This window comes from Bos javanicus, chromosome 7 (assembly GCF_032452875.1).
Source record: "Bos javanicus breed banteng chromosome 7, ARS-OSU_banteng_1.0, whole genome shotgun sequence".
Taxonomy (NCBI): Eukaryota; Metazoa; Chordata; class Mammalia; order Artiodactyla; family Bovidae; genus Bos; species Bos javanicus.
The window spans coordinates 73,368,261-73,388,515 of record NC_083874.1 but is presented as its reverse complement, the minus strand read 5'-3'; the positions used below and the strand labels follow the sequence as shown (position 1 = coordinate 73,388,515).

General features: G+C 37.4%; 1 protein-coding gene across 2 annotated transcripts in view; it reads right to left on the bottom strand.

The window, feature by feature from the left end:
- Positions 1–20,255, bottom strand: part of GABRG2 (gamma-aminobutyric acid type A receptor subunit gamma2) — a 130,328-nt gene that overhangs the window by 99,056 nt on the left and 11,017 nt on the right. For both annotated transcript variants that reach the window (XM_061424256.1, XM_061424257.1), the window contains exons 2-3: positions 2,042–2,193; positions 169–236 (exon numbers count right to left, since the gene is read on the bottom strand). In XM_061424256.1, coding sequence (XP_061280240.1) covers positions 169–236; positions 2,042–2,193 — 220 coding nt within the window. The remainder of the gene's footprint in view (positions 1–168; positions 237–2,041; positions 2,194–20,255) is intronic.

Here is a 20,255-nt window from a genome sequence, read left to right as displayed (position 1 = left end):
TTTAATTTTTAATACAAATCATTAAAAATAATTATATTACAAGAGGGGAAAGAAAAGATATGAAAGGTTCTCTCTCTTCCAATTTTTTTGTAAGGATAGTCTTTGTTATTTCCATGATAACACACTACCTCTCTAGTTTGTTAATGAAATAAACAATTAGAAACTTACCATATTGATAGCATTCACTGGACCAATGCTATTCACATACATGTCTGTGTGAATTAATGTTGGTTTCACTGTAAAGAGAACCATAGAAATATATGCATATGAAGAAGCATAATGTTTTAACACTAGCCCTTGTTATTCTAGAAATATTTATTTTGCTACATTAGAAGTGATTTATTCACAACTAATGTGGAGTTAGTGACTAATTCACTACATTTAGCTATTTGCTTTCAAAGAAACATCTCCTTTTAAGCACATTAAGGCATTAACTAAGCATAGCACAGTTTTGAAACTGATTTTCTTTTTAAGACTACATAAAAATGAATAAGTAAGAAAGTACTGCCCAGATTTTCTTCTTCCTTCTTCATATATCATGACTTTTATTATTTTTTTTCTTAAAGCTCTTGAATCGATTTGGGCATTGTAACCTGACATGCCCCATATAGAAAAATAAATAACTATTGTGTGACCTAGAGAATAAACTGCATTAGAAATATGAAGTAGACATAAAAAGCAACATTATGAATTGTTATTGAAATATTGCTCCCTGTTGATTCCTTTTATGACCACTTTATCCTCATTCACCTCTAGCCAACACAAAATCAATTTTCCTCAATGATTTAATGACTTCCGTGACTCATCAAATGAGAAAACCATATGGAAACCCAATACACACCTATTTGTCAAAGAGGACTGATAGTAAAAATCTTGTAGTATTACATCCATGGTCTAATGAATGCGCTCCATTTTCATTTAATATTTAATGAACAAGGATTCATAACATCATTCTGGGCTTCAATTCAATAAGTACACCTCCCTCATCTTTATCCATTTTCCTTGAAGTGCCATGCTCTAATTCTCTGTGGGGGATTGGACTCTTCACCTATATCCTTGCCTTCACATTAGTGAGGCTGTTTCTCTGACTCTGAACTTTGAGTGTGACCATTTGATTCACACTGGTTAATAATATATGGGCAAAGGTGAGTGTGCTAGCTCTTATTCCAAGCATTAAGCTTTGCTGTTGCTGCTGCTGCTAAGTCGCTTCAGTCGTGTCCGACTCTTGGTGACCCCATGGACTGCAGCCCACCAGGCTCCTCCATCCATGGGATTTTCCAGGCAAGAGTACTGGAGTGGGGTGCCATTGCCTTCTCCAGCCTTAAGCCTTATGAGCTTCTATTTTTTTTCTCTTATTCTTTGCTATCATCATGAGAAGGATACTCCTAGCTAGTCTGCTGGTCCCAGGAGGAGAAACGAGAGTAAAGCTTTCTTAAATGAGCAGCCTCAACCTGGCTGACCTTAGATTAGGCCACCCCTAGCAAAGCAGCAAATAAATGCTTATCACTCTATACCTCTGAGATTTTGTGCTTGTTACACAGCTATAGATAATCAGTATGTCCTTCCTTTCTTTTTTTAACTAATTTTTATTGGAGTACAGTTGATTTACAATGTTGTGTTAGTTTCTGCTGTACAACCAAGTTCATCAGTTATACATACAAATATATCCACTCGTTTTTAGATTCTATTCTCATTTAGGTCATTACAGATTGAGTAGAGATCCTTATGCTATACAGTAGGTGTGTACTTGTTTTTGGTGTTACTTCATAAAGAAGCTGTCACTTTTTTTTTCTATAGTCTCTCAGTCTAGGAAATTTTAAATTACTATTTCTCAAGTTAGTTTGAATATCATCTTTCTTCATTTTGAACTTATCGATGCTCCATCTCCTCCCAGACTTGAATGCAGTTTATTCATTATTTTTACATTTAGTAAAAGTATCATTTATATCCTTCTGGTTATTGAAATAGGCTTATGCTTTGTTCTAATGCGGTAGGCCTCTTCGTTTGTATAAAACCCACATCACAAGAGGCTTTAACATACCTCCTATATCAGGTCGAAGCTTATTATCGTATCCTTCCAGGAGGTTGTTTAAGATGACTGTGACATCACCCTCCGGAACTTTTGGAGTCAAGACCCATGTTTTGTTAGAAGCATAATCTTCATAGTCATCATCAGATTTTTGTCTAGTGAGGCTAAGAAAAAAAAAATTGATCAAGAATCACATAGACTCCATCCAAGTTGACTTTTAGTCACAGACCTTTGGTGGAAAATGAGAAACGAAGTAGGGTGGTGGGAGTGTGTTACAATGGATTGCAGGGAAATTCTCAGCCGAGGGTTAGTCTAGCTAATTAAACTTCACAGAGGTAGATTAAAATCTATTCAGGTGTACTCTTTGGTTTTACAGAATGCTCTGTCCTCCCATCTATAAATATACTACGCTCTACCAGTTATCTTTGCCTTTTCTTTTGTTGATGTTCTTCCTGTCCACCTGCCCAACTTCACAAAGCACTTATTAAGAAAAAAATCACAAGCATTTTGTTGAAAGCAATGCTTAAATGATCATAATCTAGTCTAGGCGTTCAGGCATAATGTCTACTTCTTTCTCCTTTGAGAAGTTAACTTGTTCCAACCTATTAATGAAATAAGAGGCTGATAATTAGATTCACTCCCACACACCACCAGACAAATCTCTTCCTCCTCAACTGAACTACTAAGGAGAGCGTCAGTCTTGCTGCATTTTCTTCCCCCGGGGTGTGTGTATGTGTACTTTTCTCCCCTCCCTTGCACTGGAAGCAAGGGTGGTTCATTTATCCTTGATTGCTAAGAACCTGGTACTATGAAGAAAGATGTAGCTGTAGACTTTAAAATACTCTTTATTGTAGTAAAAGTTCCTAAGCTGGAAATTCATACTAATGGTTAATGTATTATTTATATAATCATAGAAATCAAATGATCTATTTTGAATGATCAAAAAGTGACATAATATTCTGATTCAGTTTTTTATGCCAAAACCTGTCAGAAAACCCACAACTAAACCCGAAGCTAAGGCTGATTTTGGAAGGATATTGAAATTCCTATAGTTTGTCTCCTCCTTGCCCCAAACTCCATGCCCCTGCCCCCAGCACACACATACACATAAGGTGATCATAGTTTCCAGACCTAGTGGGAGTGCAAACCTTGCCATTTTCATTTTCATCAATACTCAGTAAATATTGGTTACTTTTGATGTTTATGGTGAAATTAAAAATTACAAAATACTTTCTCATACCGATCCTCATCTTCAGTTTATTTGCTTAAAGATATGGTAAGAGTGAATCTTGTCAGAAATCAAATCACTGTCACATTATCCTGAATATACATCATGTTCTTAAACCATGTATTATACTCAATTGTCAATATATATATATACAGATATATATTTGTATGTATAGACAGATAGATGACTAAAGATGGTAAGTGAAAGCTGATTTTGTGATTAATTTTGTTTGAGAATGAGGATGGGAGATGAAGTTTTAAAAGTAATCACTGGCATGCATCAACTTGGTGAGTAATCTTTTTATCCCTTCAAAGCTTTACAAAAGGAAACATAAAAACTGAGTCACACACTCCCGTGAAACCTAACATAGCCAATCTTAAATCTTGCACTTCAGTTAGCATAAGAAGTTAAACCAAATTTGAATTTCATAGATCACCCACAGAGGGTATGTGTGAGGGGCTGGACAAAGCTTCAGCCAGCACTCAAAACTACTTCAGTGCAGGCAGAGAGCAGCTGTCTGCTAGGAAAATTCCTCTTAAGCCTCAATTCATCATTTCTCTAGAGCACTGATGAACCCTGCGTAATAGAGTTCTAATCCTATGACCTGAATCTTACTAGTTTAAGAAGAAAAAAAAAAGTTATCTGATAAAGAAAATTTCAAATCCCTCTCATAACTCATTGAGGAAAGAATGTAGTTGACCCACTGGATGTTGGATGTCATCATTATGAAATTTTATCACTGTTTAATTTGTTCAGGCAAAAGTGCATTTTCTAAAGAATCTCAACCTCTTGCTTCCTTCCCCCTGAAGCTTCTCTCTCTCACTCCCTCTTTCCTCTCTGAAAAAATGTACCCTCTCAAAGTTTCTTCAAGGAAAGGAAATATATATTAAATAGCTATGTTTATTCACAGTACGTATTCATACTAGCAAATAAATAATCCAAGTATGATGGTGCCATGTTACCTTTATTACTATTTTCTGGAAAACCAGGAGGAAAAATACATTAAGTGAAAAGAAAAGGGATACTTCTTTAAAGGAATACTACTTTCTAGAATTTCACCTAGTAATTCTCTTGGAGTCATCATCTATTGGATGCCAAAATAGTAATCAAATAGATTATCTCAGGTGAAAGTGTCAGTGACAGATTTGGTCATAATTCAGGATGCCTACTTAGCCACAAAGAGGTAAAGTGGAGTAGAGAAATTAAGAGCATATACTCAGAAAGTACCAGGTTTGACTTCTGGCTTCATATCTTGCCTGTCACTTACTCTTTTATGACCTTGGGCAAATGATTTAATCTTGCTAAGCTTCACAAAGTTCTCATCTTTAAAATAGAGTTAATACTATTATTCTATCACATTTTTTGTGCAAGATAACACTTGCTTCCCTGGTGGCTCGGGCAGTAAAGAATCTGCCTGCATTGCAGGAGACCCAGGTTCAATCCCTGGATTGGGAAGATCCCCTGGAGAAGGAAATGGTAACCCACTCCAGCATTCTTGACTGGAGAATCCCATGGACAGAGAGGCCTGGTGGGCTACAGTCCATGGGGTCTCAAAGAGCTGGATCTGACTGAGTGACTAACACTTTCAAGATAATGCTTATTAAGTGCTTAGGAGAGTACCTGACACATAGCCCTGAAAGTAGATTTATATAAAAAGTTTCAACCTCATAACTAAAACCTGAATCTTCAGACACCACTTCCAGGCTTTGATCTAATATGGGCTGAGAAGAACTAAAAACAGATGTTATCCAGGAAGAAAAATAATGAACCCCTACATTATAAATAAATGAAGTTTTTATTCTTTAGTGTGTTCCCAGCTGAGGTCTAAATTAACGGGGCTGATGAATAATCTGGGATTGTTTCCAGATTTGTTTAAAAAAAAAAGAAAAAAGAACCTCTCTCATTCAAAATTGGCTGTTTCTCCAGAATTCTCTGCTGTTAAGGTCACCTCACTTATAGATGGGAGCTCTAGTAATAATGACAATTAGATAAGGCATTCTGTGGTACTGTGAACTCCATGAAAACACCTGGGCAGAAATAAATTGATAATGATGCAAGAAAACTGATTAACAGTTGTGTGTGCTGAGAGCAAACTTGAACTTCTAGCTCAAGGCACCTACCTAAATGTAATGGCCTACGGAAATGATTATTTCTTCTTGTACCCTTTATAAACTGAATATAATCTTGCAGAGGAAAAGGACTGAAATTAACATTACTCTTACCATAATGAAAAACACTTTTTTTTTTTGTAGTCTGAGTGATAAGTCCTAAAAGACAGTGCCAGAAAAGGTTGTGAAGTTTTCATCTTTGAAAACTTTAAAAAAAAAAACAACCTGTTAGAAAGCCATCCAATCAAGAGCCTTGAACCAACAGCATGAGAATTTCCTGGGAAATTTCTAGAGATGGAGAACCCTTGGCCAACCTGGATTCCTGAATCAGAATCTTTATTTTAACAGATCTTCAAATGGTTCACATGCATATCAAAAGTTGAGAATCTCAGTCACAGAGTGAACCTGGGGTGCTTACCCTTGTGTGTGTGTGTGTGTGTGTGTGTGGTGTGTTGAGGTAGGCCCTTTAAAAAAGCACAGATTTCCAACTTCCTACTTTAGCTTTTCCAACTGAAATTCTCTGGTATAAATTAGAATATTACTTTTAATTTTCATCTCTACAGTTACATGCATGATTTGAGTGTAATGAGTTTATATTTATAATGAGAAAAATCAATTTAAGAAAAAAGTGACAAAAAAATAAATAGTGAAGAGATGAAAGGTTGTTCTCAATTAGACAGTAGGTCTTAAATATCTGAATGTTGGTACTTATTTTGGATACTTGACACTGTGAAGATAATCATGAAGTTTATACACTTTTAAATTTTAATCCAAGTATTTCATATTTTCACAGATTCAATCAAGCTCTCAGTTTTGTAGGAAGAAAAATCTAGTCATTGTACTTGCTTAGGGCAGTATATCAGCACACATTTGGATGAGAAACAATAAAAACATTTGTTTTCTCACTTGGGTATCTTCACATCCATTGGTATTTGGCATCATAAATACAGGATATATATTTTTCTTTCTCTGCCTAAAATCTCTTCTCTCCACCTCCCAAAGTGCTTATTCCTTATAAGCTTTCAATTTTCAACACAAAAATCACCTTCTCGGTATCAGTAGGGGTCATTCCTTACTGTTTCCTCTGCCTTTGTCACCCACCTGATCCTTCGTCTCTTCTCATCAGTCCTTCGACTGCTTCACAGCGTTTGTCACAATGGGTATTTACCGATTCGCATATTGTCTGTTTCCACTACTAAACTACAAATTCTATGAGTGCATATGAAATTTACAATTAAAACTTATGAAAAGAATCATTTTTTTCTGACTAGTTTTCCTAAGATAAATAATACCAACAATGGCTATTGTTATGTATTCACCATGTTCTACACATAAACTTTAAGGACTTCACATACATTCTCCCACTTTGACCTCTAAAACCCTGATACTCCTATAAATATCTCCATTTTACAGATGAAGAAAAACAGTGATATTTGCCAATAGTCGTTTAGTTTGCCAAAACCAAAATGTTTAACCATTATGCTGTGAGGGTTTGAGAAAGGAAATGGGGCCAAAGAATCTGCGATTTTACACTTATCAGAAAGTAAGATCAACTAAAACAAACGGGTGTTCAAGCTCATTTTCCCTTAGGACAATAAATTCGCTTATGCCTGAGTTCAATAAGAGTATGGCACCTTCAGCACAAAGTTAAGAACATTCAAATTTCATAAACTTGCCATTGCAGATACCAATGATTTGATCTTCTCACACTGAGGAATAAAAGTGGAGCTTGTAATTTAACTTAATGGATGTGATCAACTTACTCTCTAAGTTCTTTCATGACTTGGAAAGCAGTGCATGCTGCAGTGTTAAGGCATAAGTTTATTTCAAAGACCATCCTCCAGCTACTGCAAAAGGTGGACTTGGGTATAAAGTGTAGGAGCAGCTATGCTAGGTAAGTATATATCCTCAGGGGGTGGAGGGGACTTAGAATCTGATCATAGGAGGAGGAGACTTCATTCTGTACATCCCTGAAGGATAAGGGATTCTTGAGAAACACTGTGGTTTAGTGAGAAGGAGAACCGGGGCACAAGCTGCTCTTTCATATGCGGCCTTTAGTGGCCAATGGAATTCTGTATCTCCTAGGGAGGAGACGTAAGAACCTGTGCAGAACCTTTCAGGAAGGGTGCTCTATGCACAGGTGTGTATGTGAGTATATACATGCACAGAGGCTAGAGTAAGGGTAGGGGTATGTCTAAGGATCAATTCTGATGAATTGTTCTACTTACAGTGACGCCCCATTAGCTCATACCATGCTCAATATTTTTTTCAATTTTTTTAAAAATTTTATTTTATTTTTAAACTTTACATAATTGTATGAGTTTTGCCAAATATCAAAATGAATCCATCACAGGTATACATGTGCTCCCCATCCTGAACCCTCCTCCCTCCTCCCTCCCCATACCATCCCTCTGGGTCGTCCCAGTGCACTAGCCCCAAGCATCCAGTATCATGCATTGAACCTGGACTGGCATCTCGTTTCATACATGATATTTTACATGTTTCAATGCCATTCTCCCAAATCTTCCCACCCTCTCCCTCTCCCACAGAGTCCATAAGACTGTTCTATACATCAGTGTCTCTTTTGCTGTCTCGTACACAGGGTTATTGTTATCATCTTTCTAAATTCCATATATATGCATTAGTATACTGTATTGGTGTTTTTCCTTCTGGCTTACTTCACTCTGTATAATAGGCTCCAGTTTCATCCACCTCATTAGAACTGATTCAAATGAATTCTTTTTAATGGCTGAGTAATACTCCATTGTGTATATGTACCACAGCTTTCTTATCCATTCATCTGCTGATGGACATCTAGGTTGCTTCCATGTCCTGGCTATTATAAACGGTGCTGCGATGAACATTGGGGTACACGTGTTCTGGTTTCCTCAGTGTGTATGCCCAGCAGTGGGATTGCTGGATCATAAGGCAGTTCTATTTCCAGTTTTTTAAGGAATCTCCACACTGTTCTCCATAGTGGCTGTACTAGTTTGCATTCCCACCAACAGTGAAAGAGTGTTCCCTTTTCTCCACACCCTCTCCAACATTTATTATTTGTAGACTTTTGGATTGCAGCCATTCTGACTGGTGTGAAATGGTACCTCATAGTGGTCTTGTAATTAGGTCAGATGGAGGAGCCTGGTAAGGCTGCAGTCCATGGGGTCGCTAAGAGTCAGGCACAACTGAGAGACTTCACTTTCATTCACTTTCATGCATTGGAGAAGGAAATGGCAACCCACTCCAGTATTCTTGCCTGGAGAATCCCAGGGATGGGGAAGCCTGGTGGGCTGCCGTCTATGGGGTCGCACAGAGTCAGACACGACTGAAGCAACTTAGCAGCAGCAGCAGCTGTTGGTAAATGTGTTTATTTGACTAAGTCAACTATCAGATGTGTATATTCCAATGTAAAATTGCAAGCTGTTTATTAACAATTGCTGAAGACCTATATCAAATAAATGACTGAGGGGTTTTACTAGCAAAGATGAATTTTATTGCAAGTATCAGAATATTTGGGCTTCCCAGGTGACTCAGTGGTAAAGAATCCATCTGCCAAGCAGGAGATGCAGGCTCAATCCCTGGGCCAGGGAGATCCCCAGGAGAAGGAAATGGCAACCCACTCCAGTAGTCTTGTCTGGGAAATTTCATGGACAGAAGAGCCTGATGGGCTGAAGTCCATGGGGTCACAAAGAGTTGTAAACAACTTAGTGACTAAATAGCAAACAGCATCAGAATATTCAGACTAAATTGGGAGGGATATATAATTTTAAACCTAGTGTAGTATAAGCTTCCTGGTGCTTCAATTCAGCTTCTCATCTATGTATTTAACAACTTGGATTCTTTCTATATTGTCCTTCTGTCCTCCATGGTATGAGCTTCAACCCAAAGATGGCTTAACTGTATGATCAGAACTGAAATGAAACTTGCTCAGTCATGTCCGACTGTTTGTGACCCCATTGACTATACAGTCCATGAAATTCTCCAGGCCAAAATACTGGAGTAGGTAGCTGTTCCCTTCTCCAGGGGATCTTCCCAACCCAGGGATCGAACCCAGGTCTCCCGCATTGCAGGCGGATTCTTTACCAGCTGAGCCACAAGGAAAGCCTGTATGATCAGAAGATGCTAACAAAAACTTTCCTCTATGCATTCTTATGTACATCCATGAAAAGAGAGAAACTCTTCTAGATATTTAGTTTTCTAAAAGTCCCTAGAAGTTCTCATTTTGTGAATCACTAGCCTGAATACATATGAATTTATACATAAGAAACCAAATCTATAGCTAAAGGATGGGACTATGTTCATTATTTTGGTGTAATTATATATCCTTCCACTAGTATCAAAGATGAAATCGTCATCCCCAATGACATATGGACTTCAGAAACCAAATGAAAATTGGGATATTTAAGATAAGGACAGAAAATATGGAGAAGACAACCATAGCACTCACTAGGAACAGAAGGTGTAAACAGAAAAAAAAAAGTCCATGTCAGGTCATATTCTAGGCTTATTATTAAAGTCCATTTTCTTTGGGCTAGCCCCCTCACTGTGATTTGCTGTTGCTGCTGTTGTTTATTTGTTAAATTAAAGTGAGAGAATATGGACCATCTAGGACTCATGCACAGCTGAAAGGAAAACATTGTGGCATTATCTGCTAATGATGAACACATATGTATCCTATTGCCGAGAAAGTTTATTACTATATTTAATCCAAAAAGAAATGCATAATGTATCTGGTACAAGAATAGATAAGAATGTTCATAGTTGCATTATTGATAATAGAAATTCATATATCAAATAGTAGAATGCACAAATAAAATATGGCATATTTACATAGTGAAGTGTTATACAATACAAATTAGTGAACTACTGCTATGTGCAGCAAAACAAATCTGAAAAATTTAGTAGTCTCACAAGCACACCAAAACCATAACTCTCTGCAGAACAACCATGGCTGAAAAAGACTGGAAACTATCATGGTGCTTTTCAGGTCTACTACATCCTTCTACTTTTCTGTATTTTCATTCTATTCATTTTTGAGGGTCTTATATTGAAACTCCAACTAAAAATTTTAACTTATCTATTTAAAAAATAAGTACTATAATGGAACTATCTGTAACTTTGTTCTGTATTTTCCAAGTCTTGTGTAAATGTATTATTATACTATCATAATTTAAAAAATAAACAGAAAAAAAAAGACTAGATCCTACCAGAAAAGATCTTCTCCAACTGAAGACATAAAGAAAGAACTACAGTGAGATGGGTAGGAGGGGTGGACTCACAATATAATCAAATCCACAAAGTGGAAAATAATTGTATTGGAGAGATTCTTCCACAGGAGTGAGAGTTATGAGCCCCAGGTCAGGTTCCACAACCCGGTGTTCTAGTAGGTGGAAGACAAGCCCAACAGAGCATGTGGCTTTGAAAGCCAGCAGGGCTTAACTGCAGGAGCCTCACAGGACTTCCCTGGTGGCTCAGATGGTAAAGCGTCTGCCCGCAATGCGGGAGACCAGGGTTTAATCCCTGGGTCAGGAAGATCCCCTGGAGAAGGAAATGGCAACCCATTCCAGCACTCTTGCCTGGAAAATTCCATGGACTGAGGAGCCTGGTAGGCTACAGTCCATGGGGTCGCAAAGAGTTGGACACGACTGAGTGACTTCACTTCACTTCACTAAGGACTAAGGAAAACAAGAGTTCACTCTAACGGTGCACACAAAAACCTCATGCACACTGGAACCCAAGGGCAAGATCAGTAATTTGTTAGGAGCATGGGCCAGACCTAACCTGGTCTTGGAAAGTCTCCTGGTATGAGCTATGGCTCACTTTGGGGACATAGAGGCTGGCATCAGATGTATTGCAGAAACACAGCAGCTGCCGTATCGACTCATTAGGACCAAGATCTGGCCCTACCCGGAAGCCTATGGGTGCCAGTGCTGGGATGCCCCAGGCCAAACAACTAACGGGGCAGGAGCACGGCCCCACCCATCAGCAGACAGGCTGCCTAAAGTCTAAATAGCCCAGCAGCATCTGAACAAAGCTGGGCTTGACAACCACCCAGACTCGGGACCAACTAAGCCTACCAGACCATCCGCATAGTCAGATGCCACAGCAGAAGGACCCAAGCAGACCTCTTAGGGGAAACTCCTAAAGTGTATAGCTTGGGTGACCACGGGGACTGCTCTGCTGGGACTCATAGGATTTCTCCAAGGTCAAGAAACTGAACTATTCTACCACAGAAATAAAAATATAAACAGCAACTTAGACAAAATGAGGCAACAGATGAAGGAACAGGATAAAACCCCAGAAAAACTAAGTGAAATGGAGACAGGCATTCTATTGGAGAAAGAGTAAAGAAAAATGATCTGAAGATGATCAAAGAATTCAGAAGAATGGATACAGAGAATGGGAAGTTATAAGTTTTTAACAAAGAGAAAATATGAAGAAAAACTAAAGAGATGAAGACTACAATAACTAAAATGAAAAATACACTAGAAGGAAAAACAATATTCTCACGTTCTTGCTTGTGTACACTTTGCCGCAAATAGGAAGCCGTCTTCAAAACCTGAATTATTTGGACAAAACTCATCCTGTACACTATACACCAATGCAGAATTTTTTGAAGGCAGTTAGCTGAAGTGGAGTTCCAAGTATGTTGCTCTTATGCAGTAAAAATTTTTCTACACGGTGGCAGAACTTAGACACTATACTTGCATTGTTATTGGACTGTGACCACATGGTGACAAATGAGGCCACTGCAACTTTGGGGGCCACTCTCCCTCACTCTAGAAACACACGTGAAGTTTGCCTTTTTTGCTATTTTCTGACTACTGACATCCAAGACCGATTTTAACCACAGAAGATAGCAAACTATAAAGTTAATATCAGAGAAGAATATAATTATTTACCCTCAAAAAATAGTTTAAGAAGGAAATACTCTGAATTTCTTCATTTATATGATGACTGTCATTCACCAGGAATGTGAAATGTCCAGCCTAGACTGAATGTCTGATACTGAATACAGACCAATTGTTCTTATTCTGGCAGCATGTTAAAATTACCCAGAGGGCTTAAAAAAATAACAGTGCTGAAAGCTTACCGCTTAAGATACTAATTTAATTAGACTAGGATGAGATGGCAGCAATGATATTCACTAACTCTAAGGTGCAGCCTGGATGAAGAGCTACTGCAAGTGTGTGACAGAGCTACATGGACTTCCTTTTCTAAATAAACAGCATGTTGGTAACTGCTCTCAAGCAAGTCAAATAAATGTCACTTACTACAGTGTTTCAAGGTATACTGCAAATTCAAATTAGCATCATTTTGAATCAAGATCCTATGTCTTACTAAGATCACTTTATATCAGTGTTTCCCAAAGTCTGAGCCACTAGCTGCTAGTACCCAAAGCCGTTTTTTTTTTTTGTTTTTTTTTTTGTTTTTTTTTCCAAAGCCGTTTTAAGTGTCATTTATGCACAGCGTTAAATGATACTGAAATCTATAATTAGAAAGTTTTCCTCATTTCAGACTAGCTCATCCAATCATATTAAAGATAAGTCTCAGTTTATCTGTAATGTGTCTTTATCCACATTCTGCAATTCGCTAACCTACTTTCTCAAGAGGAGTACCAGCAAGCTTTACACCTCTGGTAGACAATAACGTATGATGAAAACTTGATAACATTGTTGTGACTTCACTGTATTTACTTTATGGTTTTCTTCTATTATGAAAAATGAAACTTATTTTCTGGGTTTAATACTTTTATTAAGTTTATTAAATAAACTAGTTAGATTTAAGGGCTTCCTGACGGCTTGGGCTTCCCTCGTGGCTCATATGGTAAAGCATCCACCTGCAATGCGGGAGACATGGGTTTGATTCCTGGGTTGGGAAGATCCCCTGGATGAGGGCATGGCAACCCACTCCAGTGTTCTTGCCTGGAGAATTCCATGGACAGAGGAGCCTGGTGGACTACAGTCCATGGGGTTGCAAGAGGAGGACATGAATTAGTGACTAAGCACAAGCACAAGCTAGATTTAAAAGACATTGATTTATGAAAAATAGTAAGCAAAAACATAACCTAGTGTCACTGAAATGTGGCAAGAAGGTGGGGGAATTTGGGAAATAATGTCTTGTGAGTTTAGATTTCTCTATCCTTCAGTTAATCAGCCTGTATTTGAGAATCTTTTGTGCAAAGTACCATTGCAGATGGAAAGATGTGCAAAGCACAATGCTGATATCAAAACACATCTCATCTATTTTGGGAGACAAATACCTGAACAGCTAGGGGAAAAAATGCAACACTTAAATCACAGTGCAAGGCAATAACAGAAACATTGTCACATGGTAGAATGTGGCTGATCTCTGTCTACCAGCACTTCCAACTTGATATGAAGGTTATTTCTATCAACATGCATCTGTAATCAGTTCCACATCTCCCTTTCTATGATAAGAGTAATATTTTTCTCTAGAGCATAAAACATTTGGGGGAACTGATAAAACATCTATTTCTGTTTTATTGACTATACCATAGCCTTTGACTGTGTGGATCCCAATAAACTGTGTAAAATTCTGAAATAAATGGGAATACCAGACCACCTGACCTGCCTCTTGAGAAATCTGTATGCAGGTCAGGAAGCAACAGTTAGAACTGGGCATGGAACAACAGACTGGTTCCAAATAGGAAAAGGAGTACATCAAGGCTGTATATCATCACCCTGCTTATTTAACTTATATGCAGAGTACGTCATGAGAAACACTGGGCTGGAGGAAGCCCAAGCTGGAATCAAGATTGCTGGGAGAAATATCAATAACCTCAGATATGCAGATGACACCACCCTTATGGCAGAAAGTGAGGAAGAACTAAAGAGGTTCTTGATGAAAGTGACAGAGGAGAGTGAAAAAGTTGGCTTAAAGTTCAACATTCAGAGAACAAAGATCATGGCACCTAGTCCCATCACTTCATAGCAAATAGATAGAGAAACAGTGGAAACAGTGGCAGACTTTATTTTGGGGGGCTCCAAAATCACTGCAGATGGTGACTGCAGCCATGAAATAAAAAGACAGTTAACTCCTTGGAAGGAAAGTTATGACGAACCTAGACAGCATATTAAAAAGCAGAGACATTACTTTGCCAACAAAGGTCCATCTAGTCAAGACTATGGTTTTTCCAGTGGTCATGTATGGATGTGAGAGTTGGATTATAAAGAAAGCTTATACAATATTTTAAAGTAATTAGCCTCCAATTAAAATAAATAAATTTATATTTAAAAAAAAGAAAGAAAGAAAGCTGAGCACTGAAGAATTAATGCTTTTGAACTGTGGTGTTGGAGAATACTCTTGAGAGTCCCTTGGACTACAAGGAGATCCAACCAGTCCATCCTAAAAGAGATCAGTCCTGGGTGTTCATTGAAAGAACTGATGTTGAAGCTGAAACTCCAATACTTTGGCCACCTGATGCAAAGAGCTGACTCATTTGAAAAGACCCTGATGCTGTGAAAGATTGAAGGAGAGAGGAGAAAGGGAAGACAGAGGATGAGATGGTTGAATGGCATCACCTACTGAATTGACATGAGTTTGAGTAAACTCTGGGAGTTGGTAATGGACAGGGAGGCCTGGCGTGCTGCAGTTCATGGGGTTGCAAAGAGTCGGCCACGCCTGAGCAACTGAACTGAAAAACTTTTGCTTCCTCTTCTAAAAAAATAGAAGGTAATAAACATGAACATTCAAAGTTGTCCTCTTACTTACAAGGGGGCAACAAGTGGATAGAACTAATGTGTGTTTTCTCATGGTCCCAGAACAAGAGGTCAAACAGTTCTAAAATAGTATACAGGTCCTGGAGAACCAGTTTATAAAAAGGAAGTCTGGTTATGCATCCATTATCAAATGTATTCAGATATGTATTCAAATATACTTTAGATGTATGGACAATTTATATTGCTATAGTTTGTGTTATTCTGTCGTAGCAAGAAATGAAATATTATCCTCATTTTGTTAATATACAGATGTTTCTAACTAGGAGCAAATTTGTTTAGGGGACTGACTGAATTTTCATTTTTACATGGAAATTTTACCAATATGTATACATCCTAGTGACCATGAGTCTGGGAATTTTTCTTTAGAGAAAGAAAATTTTCTTTTTTTTCTTTTCTAAAATTGTGCTATAGTCTTTTAAGTTCAATTCATGCAAATTTGAAATTTGTTCCTGTGGTGTGACCACTTTTAGAAGACTATTCTTAAGTTTTCATTATTTGGCTCTTCCTAGATAAACATTTTCTGGAGAAGGCAATGGCACCCCACTCCAGTACTCTTGCCTGGAAAATCCCATGGACGGAGGAGCCTGGTAGGCTGCAGACCATGGGGTCGCGAAGAGTCGGACATGACTGAGCGACTTCACTTTCACTTTTCACTTTCATGCATTGGAGAAGGAAATGGCAACCCACTCCAGTGTTCTTGCCTGGAGAATCCCAGGGACGGGGGAGCCTGGTGGGCTGCCATCTATGGGGTCGCACAGAGTCGGACACAACTGAAGCGACTTAGCAGCAGCAGATAAACATTTTCTCAAAATCAGTGTGTTATCAATCACTTAAAAAAGTTAATCAAGTTTTAGGTTTCAGCCTTGTTGTTAGTATTTTTCTTCCTCCCCTTCCCTCTCCCTTCATTACATGAATAGTCCATTTTATTTCTACTCTACATCATGTAAGTTTACATAATTAAGAATTATGAATACTCCAGAAGTTGTGTATTTATTCACTCATTTGTTATTATTCACAGACATCGTCTATGAGCTGAACACTATTCTCAGCACTAGGAAATATTACTTTTTTGCCTATGAAAATATAGTAGATGTTGTTTTAAAAAGTTCCATGCTGGCAGTAAACATAGACAGTCCAAAATTACTTTTGTTCTTAGAAATCTGGAACAATGTAAAAGAAATTCCCAGTGGAATTTGAAATATCACAGCTTCACCCAAACCTTAAAGGTGTTTTAAATCAGCATGCTGGCTTTGTAGAGAAACTAAAAGTTTATATGATAGGAAAAAGGTCAATTTGTGTCATTTACATTTTTACAAATTTAGATCCTTGTCACACAATAGGTTGACTGCTTTATCATTGTCATTATAGGATAATGAATTCATGTTGCAAAGAATATGTCTTAAGGGAATAACTTAATGTCTTTTCTCAGTAGTGAATTTTTACCTTTTTCAAGAGATTGCAAACATGTTGCACACATTAAAAAAGGAGCTCCCACAGAATCCATGCTTCTCCCTGCATTACCCCTATCATTATTCTATCCAGTCTTTCCAATATCCTCAGGTACATGGTCACAAGTAGAATCAAAGCAGATCATATAGCCATTAAGAAATGTATCAATTCAATCAAGAATGTATTCTCAAGTGAAATAAAGGAAAACTATTTTGTCTGGAAAACTTGATATGATCATATTTATGTAAGCATTTCTGAAAAAATTATCACATAAGTATAAAATCCATTATTCCAGAACGTAAGTTTTCAATCCTCCCATGCAATCAGAGTGGGGTTGTTCAGTAATGTTAGCCATATGCTTACTCTTACACAAAATTGCCAAATTGATCCCCATTTTTAGTTCTCACCAGTAATGTATGAGAGTTCCATTTGGTTCACATACTTACCAACCCCTGGTCTTGTCAATATTGCTTTTGTTTTACCCATTCTGGTTGGTATGTAGTGTTACCACATCATGGTCTTAGCTCGCATTTATCTCAAGGTAATGTGGGACTTCTGTTCATGTGCTTACTGACACCACAGTAACTGAGCTGACTCTCAAAGGCAGTATGCTGAATCTACACATATGACATTCCTGAAAAGGAAAACTACAGTGATGAAGTAGTAGTTGTTTCCAGGAGTTAAGAGTGGGGTAAGGATGTGGCTACAAGGGGTTACAGGAGGAACTTTTGTGGCTGCTGGTAGAACTGTTCAGCAGCCTGATTTGGGATACTGAATTATAAGAATTTACATGTGTGTTAAAATTCATACAACTGTACACTGATACAGGTCAGTTTGCTGTCTGTATGTTAACTAAAAAATAAAACTATTATGCTGTAAAGTAAATCACTGAATTTTTCAAAATATTCATTGACATGAAACTTTTGTGAAATTTCCTAAAGTGTGAGGTAAGTGAGTCTAAGCACTAAAAAATCTCCTGGGGAAAAGGAAACTTTTTATTAATAAAATGGCAGTTTTTCTTTTTCTTATTTGATGTGTAGATTTTTGTATATCTTTCAAGCTCTAAGAAGTATTACCTTCTGTGGTTCTATTTTATGTAGATGAAGTTCAATAATATATTTTATGGATGGGAATAAATGTACATTTGTTAATGTTCCCTGTGAGAATCTGTTAAAATTTAAAAATCATTCAGGCCAATAACTGCTCACCAGAAAAGCTATTAATTTGGAATTAAACTATCTTTTCCATTTTTTAGATGCAAAACATTTATCTTTATAAAAATATATGTTTAAACACACAAGTTAAATATAAATCATTTCATAGTGCCATAATTTTATGGCATTCATAATGATGCCAAAAAAATGACCATGTTTTAAATAATTGATATAATAGCAGAATCAATAGTTTTTTTTTCCTGCTAAGATTTTGCAGCAAGATGTAGCAACAATGTAGCAAGATGTAGCAATGTAGCAACAATGTAGCAACAATGTAGCAAGATGTAGCAACAATGTAGAATTATATACAGCAACACTATATATAATTCTAAGGAAGCTATAGGTAAACAGTTTAGTTAATTGCCAAGCAACTTAAAATTATTAGGCAAACTGCAACCCTCACCATTCCCCAAATCATAGAGGCACACTTCTTCCATAAGAACAAAACTGATGGTATTATTATATGAAGTATTTTCCTGAATTTAAAATATTCACTATGGCCACAAGACTACACCATACAAAGTAGCCTTCTGCCTCCCAAATCCTATATCCTGACCTCTTCATCCATGATCACTGTCCTCTATACATGTGGGCTATATTTTATTTCCTGACCCACACCAAATTTTTCCTCTATTCAAGGCCCTTGAACCTGCTGTTACCTATAATAAGAAAGGGCTTCTCTTCAATCTTTTCATGGCTAAATTTTTTTTAATATGCTTACAATCTCAACTTCTTATCTGTTACTCAGATAGGACTTCCATGAGTTTTCTAATATAGATTGTTTCTTTTTTCACCACATCACACCTTTTAGTTATGCAACATTTATCACAATTTGAAAGTTGTTTATTTACTATCTGCCTGTTCCTAGACTGCAATGTCTAAGAGGATTATGAAGATGTCTGTTATTCCATTTTAATCTCCAATCCCTAGTACATGCTAAACAAGCATTAGGAATGCAATAACTATTTATAGCAAGAAGGCACGAGGCAAGAAGGAGGAAATTTGTCTACTTTGCATTTATTTTCATTCTGCATTTAACATAGTGCTTGAGAGCTTGATTTGTTTTTATGTTCATTATATTGAAAACTAATATGTATGTGTACATATGGGTGGTGGTTTTCCTAGTTGCATACATTTGAGAAAATTTAACTCTACTCTTAAATTCTTAATAGTTCATTGAATCTAAATTACATCTGTATTTAGGAAAATAATTGTTAGGAAAAAAGTTTCTCTGCTGTATGGAGAATGAATCAGAAGGCAAAAAACTGGCATCAGAAAGGTCCATTAGATGGCTGATGCAGTAACCTAGGGGACAGATGGAGTTGGATTTTACTCTGTTATCAGATCCATAAGGGACACGCAAAAAAAAATAGGGAATCAGTCAAAAACTTGAATAGAAAAACATCAGCTCTCTCTTCTTTGCATATAGTTAAAGAAACTGTCTTCAGGAAGAAGGCCTATGTGTCAGCACATATTTCATTGTTATTGGGACTTGGCCCATGCATAATAGACATTTTATTATATATAATATGGATCTAAAATGAATGAACAGTATTGTCATTCCAGAAACTTAGGGAGCTTTATTCAATTTTCTCATCTTATACAAATTAAGACAGGGGAATAGAGAATTACAGAATTTTTATCAAAAAACCCCTCTCCTGTACTTTTTCCAAGTTCAAAGTTTAGTAGGGGTGGAGAGGCTACTTGTGCCTCTTGGGATATCCCAGGAAATAAATAATGACCCTGTAGTAGTAAAAACAATAACAACATATAAGAGATGCTTACCATGTTCAATGTATTATGTCAATTACTACTCAAAATAAGCTTAAGGGGAATTATTGTCTTTTTTGTTTTTATACAAAGAGACTAAGGATGAATGAAGTTAAGTAAATTTACTGAGGGTCATCACGTAGTGAATGTCAAGGGTAGAAATATGAATACTAGGCAAGTGCAGGTCCATGGCTTATGCTCTTACAGACTGCACTACACTGTAGGACTTGCTCTTTTGTTTTGGTCACCAGCCATGTACGCTGGACTTAGGTGCTATGGAAAAGATGAAAAGATTTTTTAAAAAGAAGATAAATTTCAGGGAAAGGGAGATGCCATTATTATTATTAAATTCATTAAACAGTAATTCCAGTTTCCTGGTGGCTCAGAGGTTAAAGCATCTGCCTCCAATGAGGGAGACCCGGGTTCAATCCCTGGGTCGGGAAGATCCCCTGGAGAAGGAAATGGCAACTCATTCCAGTACTCTTGCCTGGAAAATCCCATGGATGGAGGAGTCTGGTGGGTTACAGTCCACGGGGTTGCAAAGAGTCGGACACGACTAAGTGACTTAACTTTCACTTTTCCAGTTCTAGTTCAGTCGCTCAGTCGTGTCCGACTCTTTGTGATCCCATGAAACAGTAATTACTGAACATTTATCAGAAGCAAGGCACTTTTCTAACAGTCTGGAGTATAGCAGAGGACAAAACAGCATCTCTGTTC